The sequence below is a fragment of the Acanthopagrus latus genome, chromosome 9, assembly GCF_904848185.1.
Source record: "Acanthopagrus latus isolate v.2019 chromosome 9, fAcaLat1.1, whole genome shotgun sequence".
Classification (NCBI taxonomy): domain Eukaryota; kingdom Metazoa; phylum Chordata; class Actinopteri; order Spariformes; family Sparidae; genus Acanthopagrus; species Acanthopagrus latus.
Window position 1 is genome coordinate 8,935,436 of NC_051047.1, and position 23,785 is coordinate 8,959,220.

The following is a 23,785-nucleotide window of genomic DNA, read 5'->3' on the forward strand; positions in this document are numbered from 1 at the left end:
AAAAAGAAAAACTACAGCAAAATGGCTCCAAATTAACGGGCTGACCGACTACCACATCATAAAACCAACAACACATTTCCTGTAGCAAAAGCTCTGATGCAAATGGGAGGCTGGGATTATCAGACTGTCAGAGCTCTGTGTGCTGCAGGTGTTGTGCACCACATGGAGAGAATTCTTGTACTGGCTTTCACCGCAACACAGCTACTGATGAATCAGTGAGCCCCATGAAAGTGCAAGGGACCCACAAACGGTGCCGTCATTTAATGGTGTTCTAGTATTTCACAGAATCAGAATACCTTGATAATGTTAACGTATGTTAATTAAATCAATGTGTGACAGTTTTCAAGAGGTTGATAGAAATTCCTAAAAGATTAAAAGAATTTTTTTAACCATTTGTAGGTCTAAGGTTTGTGGAAGAAATAAAGTTAACAAAATGCCAAGTCAATGCAAATTTTAGACAAACTGCCTCGAGTGTTCACAGTGTGAAAGAGCTTCCACATGACAACCAGAGGGGCTTGGACACGTCCAAGGCGATGTGTGAGGTGTTGCAGTTGAGGCGTGGGGTGTGTATAGTTAAAGACTTTGACCCGCTCGAGGAGAAATCCAACCAACCAGCCAAGCTGTTACCGGCAGGGGTGGACAAAACAAAAGGGAACGCTTGTACAATGTAATGCAATCAAATAAAACAGCCATTCAGTACTGCATTAGCACATACAGTATACCACAACCACGCAGCATACCGACCTGGGTCAGATAATGCGTTCCGACCCATTCACATCAACAGAAATGTTATTTTTTCCGTCAGTGTCCCACTGATGTGAAAGGATCCATGACCTTCTCCAAACATGAGCTACACAAAGTTCTGAGTTACTTAAGTCAACAATACCAGAGAAAGACTGTAATATCAATATGGTCTGTGTGTCTCTCAACAAAGAAGGTTACTCTTCTCTATTGAAAATATGCTTGAACATGTGTGTGGAACATTAGCTGTTACAATAGATCAACCTCTCTGGGAAGAATACTGATATTTCACCACAAAATAATACATTCACATTACAATACTAGAATGCCCTTTGTCCTATTCTTGGCCTCACTTTGGTAGAGGTAGAGCACATACCTCTGCCAAGGCCAAGGTCAGCCCTAATCCAATATCAATCTAAACAGCCCTGCATCATTCTAAATTTCTAAACCACATGTGATTTCTTAACCATAATTTAAGGTCACCAGATCTGGGATCTGAACAAAATGTACTCACTCATAGATACCAGCCTCGTTAATATGCACATTTTTTATCATCGCAATCCATGCATTATTCCCTGAGAAAATAACAAAAATGTAACAAACAAATAAATAAACAAATAAATAAATAAATGCCCTACCTCGCAGTGTTAAAAGAAGTGATAAAAGACAATCTCAGATCTATCCCTTTTTTAAAATCCAGAACAAAATTGTATGTGGTCTGTCTTATGTGTGTCCCTGTTGTCATACAGGTGATGCACATCAAAAGTATGATCAACAGCTTATTTGAATGCAATTTCTAGAATAAATAATGGTAATGCAACTTTGCAAACCATGGATTTGATTTACCGTTCTTGTTGTTGCAACATTGCATTTCTTTAGGTTCTCTAAGTAGTGACAGTGCTGTGCTGCAGGTTTGGTTAAGGCATAAAAACCACTTGGTAAGGGTTAGGAAAATATTGTGTTTTGGTTTACCCTATTCTGTTGCCACAAACGCGGCTGCAAACTGATGTCTTGTCAAAAATATCTGGTTTGTTGCCACTGCCGTGGCTGGAAAACGCCATTACGTCTTCTTAAAAAATATCCAGCTTACAAGCTTATCAAGCTTACAAAAGTTCAGAAATGTGGTAGTCTCTCCCATAGCAGACGCCTCACCTAGCTGTCTTGCAATTGCCATCCCTTCCTCCCCACATGAAAGTAAGCTAAAATGTATTCTGAATGTGATATGACATGCACTGTAGAAAAGATGATCTGACACATGTGAAACAGACAAATTTAATGTTTCCATGGTTTCCATGACCAAAAAATATTAACATTTGATTTTGGTGACTGGGCTCATCATTAACAAAGATGTTCCGACAGAAGAAGACTCATTTATTACTGAGCAATACCTGGAAATGCCTACTGACATTTTAACAGGCTAATTTGCATGACCTTTTTATTTTGATGTCAACAAATATTAAAGTACACATTCAAACGAAAAGGCCAACACTTTTGTTTACCACACTAAAGTAATTGAGACTCAAATCCATCCACTACAAAGCGACTGTTCTGTAGAGAGACAAAAGGTAAGAAATTGTAATCTGATGGTGAACAGAGTGTGTTGTATTGTACTGTAATATAATGTTGTATTGTGGCTGTAACAGCTGATGTAGCAAACCTTATGATGGCGTGTTAGAAGATGACACATTTTGAAACATAAACATCAACCTGACTACAAAGTGGAAAGTGGCAAGGAAAGAGCAGGACCCTAACTTGGCCTATTTCTCCATTAAGGGTGTGGTGTGGGTGGGAGTGGGCAATAACCAGTGCCCCTTCCTTCCCTTACTGGGAGGATCATGGAAACTTTTTTTTTTTTACTTGTTTGGCATCAGCACATTCCAGGACCAGAGAGATATCTCAATATATTGCTCCTAGCTTGGCAATAAAGAGGATTTATTGTAGAAAAGCAAAGCTTAATTTAAAAAATGTTACTACAGATGCTACAACAGCTGAGTGGGAGTGAAGTTCCCTTTAGGCTTATAACCTGGGGTGTAGAGCTGAAGTTTAAACTATGTTTGGTCATAAGTAAATATTGTGTTGAAGCCATTCACACAACATAAAGTGGAAATCTTTAAAAATGGTCACTACAACATTGTTTTTCCAAAAAAGCGGACAGGAGGTGATGATTTAAGTTCTTCATTTGTAATGAAAAAGTCAGCAACAACCTCCATTTTGCAATACTGTTAAAATAAATATATTTATGGTAAACGGGATAGAACTGACTGCTAATGGGTCATTATAGTAAACATGACTGCTGTATTACTGGTCCATTATGCAACTACAACATTCAGCCTTTAATGACAATTGATTTTTTATTCGTATATTTTAAAAATCAACTTTCATCCCTTTCATATATAACTACAATAACAATGCTTTTTAATTCAAAACACTTATGTCTGAGTCCAAAATTAAGTAATCCCCCTGGATTAAATTAGCCATGTTAGCCAACTGCAGGGGATCTACGAATAATGATGTCAAAGTTTATAAAGAAAGAAAGTTGATTGCTGAGTCTCATTCCCAGGTAGTCAAGAACTAACGAAGGCTCGGACTGAGCCACCAATCAAAAATGTTGGTATACAAACCTAGTGATGACACTCAACGATCAACTGTCTTTCTTATGAATCACTCCCCTTTGATGGGGCATTCTAACAGCAACTGTATTTATATAACCACAATAGCAAAACAAAAACAAAAAAATCTATTTCTGCATTATTTCAACACTTTTGTAATTTAGGCATTACCATATTGTGATTTGCGCTCAGCACATAATTTAATCCAAAGTCTTCCTTTATATATATTGAGGGTTTTGTTTAAGGATATTCCATATCTTTTTTAGGGTCCTGATGTCATAAAATATGAAGAAATACATTCGAAAACCTCAATGAAGCTTCAAATGTTAAAAAAATGACATTCTTTACAACCCTGAAGAACAAAGTTTAAAGTTATTCTTAAGTATGTCCTTTGGAAGTCCAACTATGCTTGCAGGATTGGTGAGTTTTTATCGCGACTGAAGTCTGCGTGAAGAATAAAATGTGAGTTGAATGGGAGGTTCGCTCTCCCATACTACACATAGGGCACAAAGCTAACCGAAGCTTTGGCATTGACATTACCCTCAATGGTGATTCCTGAACACAACAGCAGCGCAAGGTCAAAGTAAAACGTCAGGATAGCAGTCAAAGCAGTCCATTGCTGGGATTCAAATAGGAATAGCAGGCATCAGGTACAGGAAGTCATTAAGAAGATTCCACTTGGAGTTAGTAAAAGGTTTCCTGAACACAGTACAGAATGGGTGTTGGCATATTGTTGCTGGAAATGTCTGCTGACTGACACGGGGCATGACGGCTGACGTGCTGCAGACTGTTTTGACTGGAGTGTAGCCTAATGATCAAAGTGTTTTTGAAACGTCATGGAAATCTATATCAATCCACACAGAAATAAGATACTTCATTAAATAATTATCTATCATTTATTATCCAACTGCAAAAAAAAAAAAAATCAAGTGGTAAAAATATCCAGAACATACATTTATTTGAATTTGGACTGAAATGTTAACTCAAACTTGAAGCTCAGTAAACTAAAGATAGCTGGCTTTGGTTTTCTCTCCTGTTTAGCAGCTGGCCGCTGGCTTTGTCCCTCTCTAGAGGTCCTGTAGTAAAGCCGGACTTCAAAAGAGCCTTATCACTGTCACATTCTCTCGGAAGAGGACACAGTAATGGAGACCGGATGCACAGGCTTACACTAGGTTAGGCTAACACAAGGAGAGGAGTGAAAAAAATGCTTTGAATGTGGCCTTGTAAAGGGAAGAGCTCCTGTACAGGCCTCCCGACCTCCCCACTACACTTCCTTCCCGAGAAGTAAAGGAATGCTGTGTCAAATTTTATGAATTCGTTGGGATGTATACTTTAGCTTTTCCTTTAGCAGCTCACTCCATTTCAAAGACAATCAGGGCTTTTAGTCAATATCATCTCCTCATGTGTGGCCATGATGTGATAGTTATATTTTGTCGGATGTGAAATGTATTAAGTTCAATTTTTGATACTATTTGTAAGCAGCATTTTCTCAGTGACAGCAATTCAACATATTTGGTTCTGTAATGTGGGATACTTGCAAACCCACACACCAGAGATACACAGGAAATTGAGAACCAAAGCTGGTGCATGCACACATATTACAAAATGTAACACAATTACGCAACATCAAAGTCTGATCAGGAGATTATTACCGTGTTCCTTATTTAAACATCCTGGAGCAATGACTCATCTAAACCCACAGGCTGAAAAGGTGCACTGTGAACAGATTCACAAGTTGAGCTTCTTCTATTGCATTTTCGAAAAGTAGACGTTTCTCTCGAAAAATGCTATAATTTGCCAAATTCAGTACACAGTAGACATGATCCTCCAAAGTCTTGTTTTGTCTTTAAAGTGTCTCATAAATAAACCTCGAACTACAACGCATTTGTCTCCAAACTCCAAATGGGAGTTTGCATTTCACAAACAATGGAATCAAAATACAAATGCAAAATTAATCCATTTTTAATTTTATGTATTTCTCCTGTCCATATTTTCTTCCTCGATCCTTGCAATGGCTAGCTCGGTCTAACACAACATCCCCACTTTGACTGTGGCTTCATCCTGTATTTTCCAATTATCACCTTTTAAAGGCCAGCTGGGTGCATTCCAAACCATCGGGGGGCAATTCCATTTGCATTGCTCTGAGACAAAGTCATGCCCAAGTACTTTCATGCTAAAGTTCATAACACAGAGTCTAAAAGGACACTATTGCTGCAGCTAAAAACCTCACCGATACATTCAGGTAGATCAAACTGAGATAATGGTGCTTCTTCAAGACAACTAGACAATCTGACAGTGTTGAAGTAAGTTGGTGAACAACATCCCCAAGCTCTAAAATAACAAGTTTGCTTTATAAACACAGCGAGCAGCTTGACCCAAAGTTTCTCATTTGAGACTAATCAATGTAGCTCTCCTGTGAGTGTTCAGCTCTGTTTACAATTACAGCTCATTATGCAGATTTTATTCTTCTTTTGCCATTAACTCGATTTTTAAGCAGCCACAGGAATATTTTACATCTATTTCATTTAGGTCAATTTTCTATGCACATTGAAATTCCCCACAATCAAAGGGCCCTTCCCTCGATTTAAAATGACCACTGCATCTATGTGTGTGTGTGTGTTCATTTGTGTGTGTTTTGTTTGGAGGGGCAGTGGGGGAAGAAACTGTTCCATTTGCTTTGCACATTAATGAACACTGCCCTCTCTGCCTGCCTTTAGGCTCTCTTTCTTAATTCTGGGGCTGTTCGCTAGTGTAAACCTGTGTTTGATTTTTCCTCTCCTCTCCCTCTCGGACTGCATATAGCAGCATTTAGCTGTGAATTAATTTTCATGTTTGGATATACCCTGCTGAGGTGTGATGCCGGTGGCGCATAATCAAAATCTGCAACACTACATATGGGTAGAAAGGCCTTGTGGGTATTTTCACGGTGCAGATCTGTAGCTGGGCGGGGGGAAACTAAAAAGCAGAGAGCGGGGTCAACGGGGCAACACACAAAACAGAAGTCAGCAGTAGGACAATGGGACATTTGACACAAAAGAATAAATCTATTGTCTTATAGAAGGGTAAGGAGCAGAGGATAACTTTTGGTGTGCAGCTGTGAGTGTGTTTGTGATAATGCGCATGTCTCTGGCTATGGGACAAGACACGCACCCACAGCCACAGCTCAAACACCAGCAGCCCTTAACATGGTGTGTCTAATGCTCCTATTTAGTGTTTGGGGTGCAGCGGCGCGTGGCCTGAGGTTTTTGGGAGGGGAGCGTGGATAGCACCTAGTCTGACAGCTGTGCCCCAAACAGGAGACAAAAGCCTGAGGAAGTACCGCATCATCGAAGATGGGACTAAAAGGCGTGCCAATTTGCTTGTGGTCTGGCCGATACCGCTGTCTGATTCAGTGCACAGTCCACTTTTCACTACTCACTACTCTCATGCTGCACACTTAAACTGGGACTCTGGGCTCTTTGAACAAATTCCACTGCAAAAAGAAAAAGACAAAGCATCATGTGGTACCTTTAGATCAAAAGCAGAAACACAAACTACTAATTCATAACAGACTTTATTTCAAACAAACAAACAGAAAGAACATAGGCCACCTTTTGTGCATCAGTCTTTTCATTGGAGTTTATTTGTAATCCTTTGATAGGAGGGAGTCTCTTTGTCAATCGGGATACATCAAAGATGAGCCAACTTACCATGCTGCTTGTGTTTGTGTGTGTATGTGTGCATGTCTGCAGTCTAGTCTTTAACATCACAGCGAGGCATGTTTTTAATCTATTGATTTAATAAGCTTAGGTAGCGGGCTGTCAGCTAAACAAATGAAACAGCCGTGAGGTGACACATCTTTAGTCCTAAAAAAACTGCTTTGTGTTTGATGAACGAATAATGGAATTTACAGTCGAGGATACAGTTTAATTTCCGTGGAAAAGCAGTTAATGTATTTTCATAAACATTTTATTGTCAAACTATTTCTCAAGCTGTATGGCTCGGCGATTCAGCATTAAAATAAAAATGTGATGCTTAATGCTGTATCAAATCTCATGAAAAACCCTTCATAAATGCTAGGAATGGGCGACAAAATCAACCATCATGATATTTTTGACCAGATACCTCAATACTGATATTGCAAGCATATTGTGGGAATGACTATCAGTACTTAAACTAAACTAAAAGTATTAACTTAATGAGATTTCTAATAAATAATTATCAGTAATGTGGATATTAATACTAAGTGGGTAAAGACTAGTACTGGAACAAGTACAACGGTCTGGTGAGTTCAGAAAATGACTTTACTTTAAAACAAGGAAGTACCATATCACCAAATAATGATATCAGAATTAAAGATGATATATAGTCTCATATCACGATATATATCAGCCCTAACATGCAGGTATCTGCAACGTACACACAAAACTAATTTTGAAGTCAGAAAGTTTAAGTTTAAATCCAAATGCATTCAGCACTCCGGGCTAATTTTCGTAAATACAAACCCATTATTACCATACACAGAGACATCTCCATTCATGGTTTGCACACATATCACTAGAAGCAAAAGAGATAATAATTACTTGTTTGTTGCCACATCAGCTATTAGGTGATAATTAGGTCTAGGCGAGAATTTCAACTCTTTTAAATGGTTTGTTTGATCTGAACATGTGTTCCCAGATGGATGTCTGAGTACCCCGCATTAATTACTATTGCAAATGAAAGGCTAGTCAAGCCTGCGCAAAAACTGGATCTGATGGTTTAATGAGCAGTTCTCCACCAATCGACTAGACACAAATATTACATGGTAGTCTAGAAATGCAGTCACAGAAATACAACAGATCGCACTGAATTATCATAGGGCACACTATAAGCAGTCAGCGACCTGAGGTCAAACTATCTTTGATGTTTTCATGACTGTGGTGGATCTGAGTTTCAGTGAGAACAGATAGGGACTGTGTGCTTTACTTGGTCCCCGGCGAGGCAGATGAAACCTCAGTAAACGTGAACTGTGGATCAAGAGGTACTCACAGATGGTTGGGGTATCAATGACAAGCCTTGTTGCAAAATGGAAAACTAAATATTTAGAATACATCTGAACAGCAAAATAGGAAAACTATCCATCTCTCGCATAAAGGAACTTCCTTTATTATGCCCCTGTGTCCACACTCACACACATGCACGCACGAGCGCACGCACAGAAGTCAGGGGATTGAAATGGCTAAAAAATATCCACTGGTTTAAATTAGACCATCAAACAGCCAGCTGCTGATTTGTTTCCTGTGTGTGTGTGTGTGTGTGTGTGTGTGTGTGTGTGTGTGTGTGTGTGTGTGTGTGTGTGTGTGTGTGTGTGTGTGTGTGTGTGTGTGTGTGTGTGTGGGCGCAGAGGTTGGACGGTAGGTTGAGGGAGGGGACTAAACAGGTTTCTGACCTCCCATGGGTGCAGCAGAGTGAGTGCACTGGTGTCGGTTCACTAAAACAACAACATGTATAATGGAGGGTATTTCACAATGGAGAACCAGCTAACATTACATTTACTGACTCTTGAGTAACAACAATTATAAGTACATTGTAAATTCTACTATATTTGACTTTGAGAGGGATATTATAATATCCAGTCTCAGTTCACACTGTCTGCTGTTAAAATTAATATCACAATTATTGGAAAATATCATTTTTGCGTTGTAATTTTCATTCTTCTTAAGTTTTTTTTTTCTTAAACATGGAGAGCATGTTTGCAGACTAGAGCATCTTTGCAGCACTACAGTACTTCATTCCTAAAAAAGATTGGATATATATTGCACCTGGAAATGAATGTGACACTCTGTTTTCTCACGTTCATTTTGCACCGGCACATTTGTAAACTGCTTCTTGACATAAAACAATTTTCAGCCTTAAATGGGTAGTTGCACAGCAGGCTAAATGGCTTTTGGGCTGTTGATTTACAAAAAAAAGAAACATTCTCATGAGAAAGAAGGTTACATTACAGGCTGTTTCATAAATGTAATCATAATTGGTCTCATTCAAATATAATGTAATGAAGGGATGCATGACTTCAAAACAGTTGAGTTATTTTTTTTGTAATGATGTCTGGCACAAAGGGGAACAACAAAAAAAATGTACAGGCTGTCGGACAAATAACTATATTAAACATTGTGTCGGCCCAAGAATTTCACAATAGGTGCATCCCAACTATAACCATCTTTGAAACTGTAGTTAGAGACAATGTTGCACAAAGATTCTTTCTGGCAAGCCTTGCCACTCGGCAGCCATATTGGCAACAGCCCCAGGTGGTAATTTTGAGCTAAGACGGGGCCCCTATCTAAATCAAAGGGAGATGGCTTATGACTCCACTTATATTTGTCAAAAGTTCACAAAACTGCAATTAAAGAATCACCAGTCAAATGAGACTTAAAAAAAACACTTTTCCCCACACATCAACTGCATATGCACAGTTTCAAAAAACCAAATTCTTTTATAGCACTTGAGCAAATGTGAAATGTTTGAATGCATAATCTCACAATAACCTGGTTATAGTCTCATACCTCCCTCTTCCATGCCTATTTGACATCCTATAGCCACACCAAGTCAATCGAAACTGTTGTGAAACTGTGTACTTACTTCAGCGCAACAACAAAATTGGCTCATATGTTTCCCAATTCAGCTGAGATAAAACAGACACTTAGTTTTTGTGGAGATGTGGCAGCATATGTTTCAGACAACCACCATCTCTGGAAATATAGACTTTTCTATTCAAAATGATCAAAGTGTATTGTTTCCTTTCTTGGAACATGTATGGGTGCACTGGATTGTTTAAATGGTATTCACTGATGTCAGTGCACAAACACTTGCACCTTTTACTAAACAGTTATACATCAGTTTATGCCATTTAGCATTCATATGTCAAAAAAGCAAATGCTGTGCAACCGACTTCACAAAGAGAACTCAGAGGTTTTTATAGAATGCATAAAAAGAGAGGATATGCAATGTGAAGTGAGGCTTTCTAAGTAGATATATAATGTTAAGTAAACAAACACAATATATACATAAGAAAATCAGGATATTTCATCAAATTTGTCCACAAACAACAATATTTCCTTCTCCTGCTTCTATCTCACATTCTCCATTTTCTCCTAATATTGTCTGCTCCCGTGCACAAGCATTGAAGAGACAGGATTACTACTTACAGTATTAACCTGTTACAGTGTAAACCTAGCCAATAGCCCATCATTACTCCACGATATTATGTAGTAGCAAAGAGTCTGGCATGAGGAACAAGAGCAGACCCTCCTTAGTGAGAGTGGCTGTGTCCTTAGAGGGCTTCAGCACAGGCATTATCTTGTTGTGCCAGACAGTTCAGTAGTAAACACCCTGGCAAGGGGCCTTGTAGTAAACTCTGATGGAACTGCACAGTCGAGCTGGAGTTTTGTAGCTGTCCTGGCACGGAGATATGGGTCATGCTAGGCTGTCCTCTTGCTCACCCCGACACCAGAGCCCAAACCCTGATGAGATTAGCCGACCAGCCAGGCGCTCAGTGGTGGTAAAACACAAACACCACTGATTACGTGAACATTAAAGTCGGATCCCCTCACACTTCAGCTCGGATCCACTTGTGCTGGGTCACGAGCGGGTTAGTACGATGACTCTGCCACAATCGCCAGTGTACTGGAGATGGCACCTTTGTGCACACCACGGACGCTGTTGGATCATAGGCAAGCACAATTGTTACCCTGAGATTATGTCATCTGAGACACGAGCTACCTTCAATGGATGAAGAATGGGACAGTGAAACAGCTGGCTTCCTGGAGTCCTGACAGGAGAAAAAGTGTCAGCAAACTTATTTGTTCACGTTACAGACATATGAAGCTAAACTGGCTGCCGTTTGCTTATAATGAAATTTTTGGGGGGGTAGGTCAGTGACTGCAGTGCTTTAGCCACTGCTACTCTGTGTTAAATCACTGCTAAAAATGGGATTAGGCAGGTTGGAATGCCAGGGTAATCACTCATTCAGCAGCAGCCAGAAGAAAAGGCCTCCTTAAGGAGAAGGGGTGGGTTTTTATATAGCTGAGAGCTTTGATTACTGCCCCGTCTTAAAACCGCATCCGATGAGTAAAGACATGCACTGGTCCTCCCCCACATTTACTGGGCAAGTCGCCCTCCTGGGTTCCTGTAAATAAGTGATGTCACAGCGCTTAATGATGCCCAGACTAGACTCAGCAAGGTCCTGAAAAAAAAAAAAACACTACCAGCTTCACTACTACAGCGAGCATGCTGTCTAACCGTCATGTCAACAAAAAAAAAATAGTTTAGCACGTTTTATCGCATTCCTCCGTGGGGCTGCTGATGGTGCAGTTGAAGCTTGGAGTACTGAACACAGTTGAGTGTGATCTCTCCAATTCTGTGTAGCCAGCGAAAGTTCAACCACATTGTTCCCCTCATCCGTGGCTTGACTGCTCTGTCGCTAATGAAGATGCTCAGATGCAGCGCCCGCAGAAAAAGACACTTTCTCTGAGCGCTCTCCTGCCTTCCCCGACGCAGACTGGTAGTGACAGTTGTTTCCAGTTGCTACGTATAAAGGGCCCATCATAAAGCCCGGCTAGAGGAAACAGGATAAGCGCTTGAGCCAAGGCTGTAAAAGCTCTCTGGGAACTTGAAAGCCGCACAAATGAAGTCTGCGTCTGCCATCTGGAAACAATAAACAAACAAAACCCAGCAGCCAAACAAACACCACGAATGGCAGAGGGAGAGAAGGAGAGAGAAGGAGAGGGAGAAATGGAAGGAAACATTGAGAGTGTGAATGAGTGATAGGGAGCAGAGGGTGTCGATGTTAAAAACGTGTGCGGCATGCATCATTAGCAGACACTGATGGGGAGACAGACACAGAGACAACCCTTTGTATAAAACCTCCTTTGATGCCGGGGAGATGGCCCCGCTGTTTGAACGTGTGTGGTACCACTGAAACCTGGTTCTAATGAAGTACAGCGCTAACAGGAGGCGGCCTGTCTGCAACTTGTGCCAGTGATGTGATGAGAAGTTAGTTTCAGATATGGCAAAACACCAAGACAAACAAGTAAACTCATTCCCGCATGGCCAGATAAAACACAAAGAGGATTTATCTAATGTTCGATTGATTCACCGATACAGTCACAAGACAGTGGAGGGTTTGTGTGTTGATGATCTTCAATCATCACTGATGTTCAACATGGAGTTGTCAATAAGAAATGTCCTTACTGTCGAGAAGCTGCAAAACACTGTGGACATATATAATGGCGAGCACAAGATCGATTAAACTATGAAACTGTAGGAATATAAAAGTGAAATGAGCACAAAATATCATTCCCTTCGTATTGTACTCAAATACTACAATATTTGACCAAATCATAGGTCTGATCCAGGATTATCAAGAAATAATCTCTGTCTCGCTTTCTCTCTGTCTCTGTCACTGTCTCTCTCTCCACACACAAACACACAGATGAACACACACACCATGGGAAAATCTACCCTTATCATTTGAGTCACAAGAGCCCAGTTGCTTGTCTTGGATATTCTGTGTACACCGGACCACTAAATTAACTTCATGCTTTGGGTGCATGTAATGTGCATCCAGCCGCAGCACTGTTTGTTTAATTGCAACAGAAACTGACGATACGGCCAATAAGAGGGTGCGGCTGATTAATACCAGCATTCATCATCCGCAAGTCTGTAAAATGCCACAGCTGCCCATGTGATGACTTGCAACTACTTACTCAAAAGTCAAAAAACACTCAAAGATGGTCGATACCTTTAAAAACCTTGAATAGTTCAGTACCCCACTGATTTTCTGTCAAATGGCTTATCAATTATTTGACTTAGTTCTAAGCATTTTCTTGTTTTCTTGTTTTTGTGATTCACATGTTTTAATTTTTGTTTAGTACATTTTGCTAATATCTTAAATTGCTACTAGTTTTACCACTGACAGTTTCACTCCTGGATGCAAGAGGTCTCTCACAAGCGGAGCACAGCCTTATCATGCAGACACAGTTGTTGATGTTGCAAATTAAGTTTCCTTGTTTGTCACTCAGCAATGGTGTGGGACTGTTTAATGAGGTCAGTTTGTGTGATGAAACTTCACTTGGGACAAGAACAAATATCACAGGCTGATCTCACAAAGCACACTGTCAATACTGACACCGAGGGGTTAGACCAAGAACTGCAGTCAGTTGGCCACAGCATGGACCCATGGACTACTACAGACGGTCCCACCTATAGGTGCACATGCGCTTAAACAAACATGTTAAGGGAGAATGGCTCAGAGAACCACACACACACACACACACACACACACACACACACACATACACACACACACACACACACACACACACATTCATAACCTCCCTGCTGTGTCTGGTTAACAAACACTCTGCTATAAAAGCAGCTCTCTTACTCATTAGGGTGCTGTGTATCAGACAGGAAATGCTGGGTAAATTACACCTCATCACCCTGGAACTAGCCGAGCATCACCATGGCAATGAGCCAACCTTGGTGCCGTGAGAAGACCAAAACACCACCATGGCAGAGGAAAAAGGGGACGGGACAATTTCGCCCTTTTAACTGATATAAAGAATCTAAGTCAGTGATGGAAATGTCCTCTGTAAAGTTTCAGAGGTGTAAATTGAACCCAAATCTGTATCTATTTAATAGCCAAAACAACCCTTTTGGCCTTTTGACAGTGGAGCTGACTCCAAATCTGGAAGCAATATCCTGCCCACACACAACTCTGACTGCTACCCAATTAATGCTACATGGGCTAAACTGTACCAGCCCAACACACTCTTTATTAGAAATTGTTAGTCATGCCTACAGTAAATGCTTTAAGACAGTTCAATAAATAGAGAAACACACAGGGTTCAACTTGTCAGGACGATCAAGAGGATATTGGGTGGTCTCTATAGGGAGGTATATGTGTCATATTTACAATAAACGGTATTCACAGACACATACATAATACATAATAACCACAGCATGTAAACAGATAAAGGATCACTCAGACAACTTCAATGCAGACATGTCTGATCCCAAATAATTATTTTTGAAGCAGTTTGTATATAAGATATGGCAGTTTACTGCTTGATTAAAATGTAATGTCATTAAGAACGAAAAACATCATTAGTAATCTATACCAATAAATTGCTTTGTCAAAACATTTGACACCACGTGCTAGTCATGAAAGAGGATCATTTCATCACTGCACTTGTATTGGCTCACATCAGTAAAAAGTAAAAGCACAAGTTTCCCACTCGTGTTATCATTATAAACAGAGACTATTTCCCCAGCTTCTCATTCAATCCGACCACCACGCTCAAAATCTTAACCACATAAACCACTCGTTAGCCAAGTCCACCCCACGTTTCTAGAACAAAATTCTTTTGTTGCATTGTTCACACATTCCTCCCTGGTCGTGTTTATACAGATGCGATTCCATGTGCGCTCTGGGGTCCAAAGAAGTCCTACTCTGAAGCCAAAGATCTGCTGTTGATCAAAGTCTTCAGTGCTGGAGCAAAGGCACTTGTTTTGGTTGGGCTTTTTTTTTTTCTCCCCCCCCCCTTTCGATGGGGATACACAGTAACATATCCATCTGTCAACCGCATGGATCCACCTTGGTCGGTCGGTGCTGGGACAAGTGTAGGCCTCCCTTTCCTGCCATCCCACACTGCTCCCTCGACCACGTTTACTCAGCTGGTCACCACGCCAGCCGCCAGAGCTTTGTTTTCACACAGCAACATGTGTTACTTAATGCTCTGTAACAAATTTTCAAAGGCAAGACTAGCTGGGTCAACAACAGGTAATAGAGCGATTGATTCATTGGCTCAAAAAAGGCAAAGTGTAACAAAAATGCCCCTGTAGGCCTTGGTGAATGCATCCACAGGCAGTGATGTTGTGGTGTATACTGGAACCCCGTCATGTATTTTGCTGGTGTAGTTTAATCCAGCTGGATAAATCAGCTATGTCTCACACAGAATCTAAGAGGACAAGAGGAAAACAGGCTATTAAAAGTGGCACACACATTTTTCAAAAGACTTTAGACTTTAGTATACTGAGGCAATGGCCAAAAATATGCCCAGTAAAAAGATTAAATGAGCCATTAAATCATTTAATGAAAGCACTGGCCAACCTGCTCTCCCGTCCTCGCTTAAGAATGTGGTTACACAGTCCACATGGTTGTTTTCTTGCTTGATTGGATTATGGCCACACACCTCAAGCTCAGCTTCCACCACCAATCAATGAGGAAATGAGGTGTCAACACACTGGTGTTTATTCAACACTCATTTATTTTTCTACCGGAAGCCGAGGCCAGCTTGACCACAGACGACACCAGATGATTTAAGGGATTTTCAATGCACATTTAGAATTATTTCTCATTTCCAATGGCATTACAAAACAGGGGATTTGTCACATAAAACGGCTAATTATGTTGACAAATAAAAATCTGCCTGTGTTATTTTCATTTTCTTTAATTGCCTCCTCTTGTATAATATGGCAGTTTTAAATTGATATTAGCTAATTTTCTGTTAAATGACTAAGCTAATGCCTTTATAATGACACTTGTGTAAATATTAAGACAGTATAACATTACAGATGTATATTAAAATTATGTCTTCTCTTATTTCTAATGTCTTTTACAACTGAGAAGACGGGGCTTTTTAACTTCAGGCTGTGCGTCCATATGACCGAACTGAAGGAACTGGTAATGGGAAGACACCAGGAAGTCTGTAATGCTTCCAGTCAGCATGAAGTGCCATCAAAATAAAATTCTGCACAGTAGCTGCTGCTTTAAAACAACTGGGGCACTTGAAAATTCCCCTCCCAATTTATGCCAAATGCCACTTTATAAACATTCTAGCATGACTGCCAAGTGTCTGCGCTGCTTTATGCCCCTTCTCTTAATTGAAAACGTTATAGGGGTGCATTACACTTGGGGTTTTTATAAGCTGTGCTATAAAGCCCTCGCAGGCCCTGAGAGGGGAAACTGCCCATTAACTTATAAGGTCCAGGCCTTGGCTGACTTAATTGACAACCTCTAGGCTACTTTCATCACTTGTCGACTTCATAGCGGCAGTCAATGTTTCCTCCAGGATGCTGTTGCATCTTTGACACGAGGGTGTTTGTGACAAAGAGCAGTCTGCCGCCAATGCCAGGGCGAGGGCTCTAGGCTGTCCATAAAACAAGCACACACATTCCTCTCCTAGTTCCAGCCATCTGAGAGGGCTGCATTTAACCATGTAGCGACTGCTTCCCGGAAACACCAGCCAAATTTAGGTATGAATCCCATTAGAGGTGGACTTTGTATATGTGCGCAATATGCACACAAGTCTACACATCACATAACACACAAATCTTTTTAAACATCCAATTTATAAATCAATGAGATTAAATTTTTTTTAAAAAATGTGCTGTTTAGTGAAAAGAGGGATCATTGAGAATGAGAAAATATTTATCTTCTGATCTGTCTGCGCTATCACCGCAAGAACAAGTCAACACACACACACACACACACAAACACACACACACACACAGGAGACTGGCGTGACAGTCACTTCACCCTCTAATTTGGCAGGATCGTCAGCGCTGTGCCTCTGGAAATTCATGTGCCTTGAATTAGAGCCACATGTCACAATGTACTTGACCAGCACGGGCACATTACTAGAATATTAAACCCACTTACATTCGTTGTAACTGACAATCAAACTGTTTGAAGTTCCAAGTTATAACTCCTATGAGATTTGCGTGACAATTTGCAAAAGGTTCAAGACCACTAGGCAACTTTGACTGTAGCCATCTGTGACTGAATCTCGTGACGTAAGCTTGCAGAAATGCACACAAAACCAACGTGCCTGTGTTTTACAGCTGCAACTTTTTATTTGAAATTCAACATTCATTCAAGCTTGGGGAAATTTTTTTTACTATAATGACCTTTTGCATCTCCTACTGACCTATAAGTAAATTAAGCTTGTAATGTTATTTTCTTTGCAACAAAAGTGGAGGACAAGAGTGAGCAAAGCCATCCTGAGTGGACAATCAGGAACCTATGGCATTTTAGAAACAGTGTGCGAAAATATTTTGGGATCTTCAACGAAGATTGCAAAGATAAGGTGGTTTGTCTTCGTTCAAAGTAGGAACGACGCAAGAATCAGTTTTCATAGTGGCCAAACCGTGTAATTACACCACCAAAATTACATCTTGCCATAAGCTCACGTGGTGAAAGTAGTGTCTGTGAAACTGTGGCTATATTGTTTTTAGCCACACAACCCCCACAAACAATACGCTCTACGATCAAAATTTGAGACCTTCAGTCCAATAAAATTTGGAAAATCTAGAAGAGTCAAATGATTAAATTATTTTGTCCTCATTTAGGTTAGCAGGGCACTAAACCGGAAGTTAGCTCCCCTCTACTGCACACGCTGTATGTGCTACCCAACATGGAAGATCTGGGTATTTCCAGAGCCAGGCTTCAAAACACCACTGAGCAGCTTTCATAGAAATTAATGGGGCTCCTCCTCCAAGGCTGTGTCCAGCTTTTAATATAACGTCCTTGGTTGCATGTGTGAACAAGTCAATGTGGACATGTGACTGATATGATTCTATAGATATTTTCCGGAGTTTATACGTGTTTTTTTTTTCTTTTTTTTTTTTTATCAATGAGGGTTTAAATAACATAAATACTACTTGTGTGTGCTGCCCCAAATATAATATTTGGGGGGCTTCAAATCATCATCATACTTTACCATTTACTATAAATCATGTTTACTTCTATACTCTCTTATTATTGTAATTATGAGTCTACTTGGAGAGGAAGAATGACATCAGCCTGATGTGCTAGGATTAAAAAGTTGTAAGTCTGGAGAGGTGAACTTGTGCCTATCACAGCCTCGTGCTCACGAGATCGCATTTGTGCATACGCAGCCGGACCACTCCCTCCATACGGATGGTTTTCTCCTTGCAGATATTGCTCTATTTTCTTATCTTTTCTGGGTTTAATTGACCTTGAGGGACTCCATGTCTTGCCCTCAGTCTCTTTCCTCTTATTTGGTGCATGGCAACATCTCCTCCCTCTTCAAAAAATAATAACGAAAACAAAAACTTGACGTAAAACGCTACATGGGCTATTGGGGGAAACCTGGAGCTTTCAGTTAGGGCAGAAAAATACACAAAAACTTTAGCTGGAATAGTTTTTTCGTGCTTTATTTGCTCTGAAAATACAAAACTGATGATAATTATGTGACTTTTGCTGGGGTTTGTAGAAAACCATCATGTTACCTTATATCGGGAGAATACACTCTGTAACATCAGGCCATGGCATCTCTGTAGCACAACAATGCTTCGTTTATAATGACATGTTGTGGCAATTTTAACTGTTATGACAAGACTGCAGCTCCTGCAGCTCCTGATATTGGACTTGGCTATATTGCAATTTTGCAATTAACCCAATTTTATTTAATTTAATTGTTCAGCCTTATTTTTAGCTTCATCTGTCGTTCAAACAGACTGATTAACATCTTGTTTAAACATCACAAACTGCCTGCAGCTGTATTGTGTTCTGTGGGTGTGAGCATTTCAGCTCGAGTTTGGATTAAACAAAAGCTTTAGAGGCGCTGGCCAGGTATTTCTGAATGTTGGAGACAGTCAGATGTTAATCCCCTGCTTCCAGGCTTTATGCTAAGCTAGGCTAACATCATACTGGCTTGACAATACCATCCCTCTTTCTTCTAATTGTAGGAGATAAATCAAATAAGCACATTTTCCTACATGTTCCTTCAACTCTTCCTTGAAGTTGCAGTGTGTTGACCTCTCCTTGCCCATGTAGCACAGGCCTGTTTAGTTCAGGCTGCCACAGACTGACGTCACCTGACATTATCAGTCAGTAATATGTAGCACTGGATGATACGAATGCAACATGACATGAAGTCAAACAACAACTCTGAAATGTTTTCCATCACTGTCATTAATAATAACAATAAAAAATCACAGTGAAAACGAGATGGAACCACAATAGAATGCAAAATTAAACACATAGTTCAACGTCAGACAAGAGTAGGAAATTCATTACAAGCTACCTCCAGTCCGGCTGTGCCACACTATAAAAGTTATGTGCTTCAGGTACAGCAACACAGTAAACTGCACCTGCACCCTACAAGGTGACACCTCAGAAAGGAAAGCTTTCAATGTCAGACTCTGACACCGACACTTCCCCCAGCAGCAAGGCTTGTACTTTTCGCCCACTTTGCTGTCAGTGTGTTTGGGGTATTGGTGACTAACTTCGAGTATCTCCCCATCATCCAGAGCCACTTGACCCCAGCAGAGCACAGGCTACAGCCGTGTTCATCTTCGGAGGCAAAACTTGTCAATACAAGCAATATGCACATTTCCAGCTTCTCTAAAACACATTCAAGATTCGACAAACTAGTCTGTAGTGGCCACAAACTAGTCTGTAGTTAGTCATTTCGGCTGACAAAACGACGATGACAGAAACGTATAATGATAGGGAAACACCGTTGGCAACCTCTGAATTTCTCCCTAGTCTACAAAACAAGAGAGGAACAGCTGCCGCGGTGAAATGGAGGGATACTTATCGACTAACATTAGCTCCGTCACATTTCAACGACAGGCTTTCCAACAAGAGACAGAGCACATTTATCCGGAGTACGTATAAAAACATAAACTGACTTACTGTGGGACAAGTCGTGTCACAGATCTGCTGATGTGCGCCGCCATGTTTCCCCGGATGACGCGCCGTGACAGCAAGCACCAATTGGCTGCTGAAACCGTTGGCGAGGTTTGTGATTGGCTACAGCAGTGGAAGGGGCGGGCTCTGGAGGACTCCTCGCACATGGGGAGGTAAACAACAGCGAGCAAGTCGCCAGTGGGAGGGAGCTGCTGCAGTGGAGAGAGGAGCAAGGAGGCACGTTTCGAGATGGGAAATTAACCAGATGTGTTATTTACAGTATTGATACATTGTCATTTATTGTACAGTTTAATACAAAAGGAGTATTAGAAATGACATAGAACGATAAACAGTTGTAATCGGTGGTGGTCTGAATCAGTGATATTCTGTGTTCTCGCTACATTCTAGGATTCTTTGCCTCACAGATGGTCTCTGTCTGCAATAACTCTGGTGTCCTTCTGCTCTATGAGACAGAAGGGACAGAGACAGACCGGAGCTTGCAATGGAGAGACACAGGGGAGGAACAAGAGAGGGGAGAGATTTGAGCACAAGGCACGTCACCCCAGGAGTTCTCTCTCACAGCAGTGGCGAATTACTACCACTACCATCAGCCAGGTCCAAGTGTGTTGCACAAATGACACGCAATATTTGCCATGATTAAGTCAGCAGGGGATTTGCTCCAAATGTCAGCCATTGGGCTGTGGCTGTATTTAAATTTGTATGTGCTGCTGGACTTACTTCACTGTATGAAGGCTGCCGAGCCAAGTATATTTGGTGGCAGACCTTGGGTGGAAATAGATGAGGATGGAGTTAAGTTCCTGATGACCTTTTCATGGTCTTCAGTAGGAAATTCCCTGCATTGACATCACAGATTATATGAAAGCAAAACGAAAAATGTATTTATCTATATGTATGTGAGAAACTGTGGTTTCCCCCTCTTGCAGAGACCGGTAAGTGCACATGCATTGCCTAAACACCAGCAAATAATTATATAATATGGTAGCTCACAACCTGGGATAAATGGGGTATTCTCGCTAACATCTCTCTTGTTTTTGCTGTTTATTTTTTAATTGCTGATAAGTGACCATTCAAAATGACTAAATTTAAACAATGTGAACAAGAAGCATCAACTTTTTGCAACTCATGTAGACACACTGTAAGGGTTCTGTAACATAGGGTGGCACGTGGAGACTGTTTGGCTGTTATGGGTCAGAAGCAGAGACTCAGACTTGATGAATAGTCTGGCAAGATGGCTGCTCAAAGCAACACCGTGCCAAGGACTCACGTATTTTGAAAAAAATGAATGTTAGCTTGCCACACCTGTTCACATATTGCTTACTATGCCATGTCTGTAAAAATGGTCAGGTAATTTAATAGTCCGAGTTCTGCTGCCACCATCTGCTGGTTAAGTACGTAAGTAGGACCTCAATACTTGCTCTATATTGCAGCTGTCTGTTTATGTTACAAGGCAGAATACTCTAAAGGACAGATTTCACTGTGTGTTGTTTTATATTGAAATGCAATAAGCCTGTTTAAAGTGATTATTTACCAAAAAACAGAATGATGCTGATAATGTAAGCTAATAGATAAGGAGTGATAATAACACAGTGCATGCTTTGAATTCCTTATATATAGTCATACAGTGCTCTAAGCACACTGGGTGGCATACTACAAATGCAAAAAACAGTCTAATTCAGGCAACCACTTACATAATGTCATTATTTTACCATTATTTATTCTCCAAGTCATTTTTGTTGGATATTCATGATTATGTTTGTTTTTCCTTCTCTTCCAGAGGCCAAACACATAAAAACATATTCAACATAAATAAAGGAAATGTGAGTGATCCGCCTATGACATATTTATAGGTCATTGGTTTAGATGCACTATATCTGAAATATATCTCCGTATGCTTTCTGCTTCTCCGCTACAGTCATGATCAGATAAGAAAACTTGGATTATTTTATCTAGATTTTATCCCTTAACAAAGGGGGCTTATGTGAGCATCCATTCCTACATGGGATAAAAAATGCAATGGAGTTGGAAAATTCCATCCATGGGTTACTTGGAAACTACTTCTTTCCCTCCCCTTTCCGTTCATCGAACACAATTGTTGTCTACTAATCCAGTTTTGATAGCATTTGGCACACTTTCTTTGGATCACAGCAAGATGCTCAACTTCCATTCTGGTCTCCCCTAGGAACCTCTGAGCCCAAGAAAGCAGCCGACACCAGGTCGCGCCAGAGCAGGGGGGGTTCTCTGTATCCTCATAAAGCACAGAAAATTATTTTTTGATTCAAGTCACCCCTTGCCACATGCACACACACACTCTGACTCACACGCACAAGCAGATCGTCAGCCTGGTTTTTAATTCCAGATATATGCTGAATATGTGTTTATTCTTGTCAATCTGTTATGTTGTTAAATGTTGCAATCACCTAATGACCCCCTGTAAGGCAATAGAATATAAAATATTATGTCAAAGGCAAAAGCTTTTTCCCTTTGTCCCCCCTCTGTACTCCCTGATCCAAATGGACAATGCATCACTAGGCCTTGATGCCTCAGAAGTCTGGGTTCATTAAAATCTTGAATGAGTGCCAAAGCTGTAGTCATAGATAAAAAGAATATGAAAGGATAACGAAATTTATGGATGGCAAGTCACCACCTCACCCTGGCATTTATAATAAACAAATGGTTTCTGTTTCCAATTTAAATTTCTCATTATACTGTGACTTTTGGAAAATGTGTTTTGATTTACCAACATTTTATCTGAAAAACTGTATAATTGATTAGATTTACATGGCTCTGATTTTAATGCTGATCGCCTGCCTTCCCCAACAGCCCCCACCCGCAGCCCGACACTCACCCAAAAAAAATGATCTGAACAGCTCCTGAGGCACATTAACATCATATAAAACAAACGTACATATCAAACAGGTTTTTTTTTTCCTGATAAAATAATTGGCTTTAACCAGCATAGAAACCAATTCATCCCTTTGAAAGAAACTTCTGTGAGGCCACCACAAAAAAAGAAAAAAAAATGGTGAGATAGACTTCACAGCCCGAGTGAGATGGACATCAATGCAGTGTGCCAGCAATGGCTATATTAACCCATGGCTAAATCCCATCACACAAATGTCAGTGTATCCGTTATGAAACCATGACATTTAGATCCAAGGTCTCCATTGTGGTTTTAGAGGGAGCTGATGTTTGTCCATTCTTTGCATCCATCAAACCTGCACACAGTCTCACAGCTAACTGTACTAAACGGAGAAAGGTTAAAGATCATAAGGGCTTATGTGTGTAATTTTATTGCATAATACATAGTGTGGTTTATATAATATTTTATGGCTACCTATAATTTATACAAAAAAGGCAATTTTGGCCATCTCTTGGGTATTTTTTAAATCTGAAAAATATCTAAAAATGATTTTAAAAAAATTTAACCAAAATATTATCTAGAAATGAAGAATTAGTTAATGATAATGACAGCCAACACTTTGTTATTGGTAAAAGTTCAATTTATAGCTCATTTAAATTAAGTTGATAGTTATTTCACTGTTAACAAACAATGACATGCTTTATCAACCATAAGCAAACCATTTGTTTATTGTAAAGTTGCAACGTGTGTTTACAATACTGTTGGTTGATAAATACTGTGTTGTTCATCTATAAACATTTTGATAGCTGATAAAGCTGTGACTAATGGTTTATCAATTCCATTCCTTCATCATTCCATTGTTTGTTAACAGTA

At 40.2% G+C, this 23,785-nt stretch overlaps 1 protein-coding gene and 1 long non-coding RNA gene across 2 annotated transcripts in view; one reads left to right on the forward strand and one right to left on the reverse strand.

The window, feature by feature from the left end:
* The window catches only part of clybl (citrate lyase beta like), a 63,249-nt gene extending 43,078 nt beyond the window's left edge, over positions 1–20,171 (reverse strand). Inside the window, exon 1 of the mRNA XM_037110220.1 lies at positions 20,038–20,171. Within this exon, the coding sequence (XP_036966115.1) occupies positions 20,038–20,081 (44 nt within the window). The 5' untranslated portion in view covers positions 20,082–20,171. The remainder of the gene's footprint in view (positions 1–20,037) is intronic.
* Positions 20,172–20,443: 272 nt separating this feature from the next.
* On the forward strand, positions 20,444–22,808 carry LOC119026106. The gene is made up of 3 exons (XR_005077042.1): positions 20,444–20,652; positions 21,827–21,869; positions 22,232–22,808. It is a non-coding gene; the product is annotated as an uncharacterized LOC119026106 (long non-coding RNA).
* The last annotated feature ends 977 nt before the right edge of the window (positions 22,809–23,785 follow it).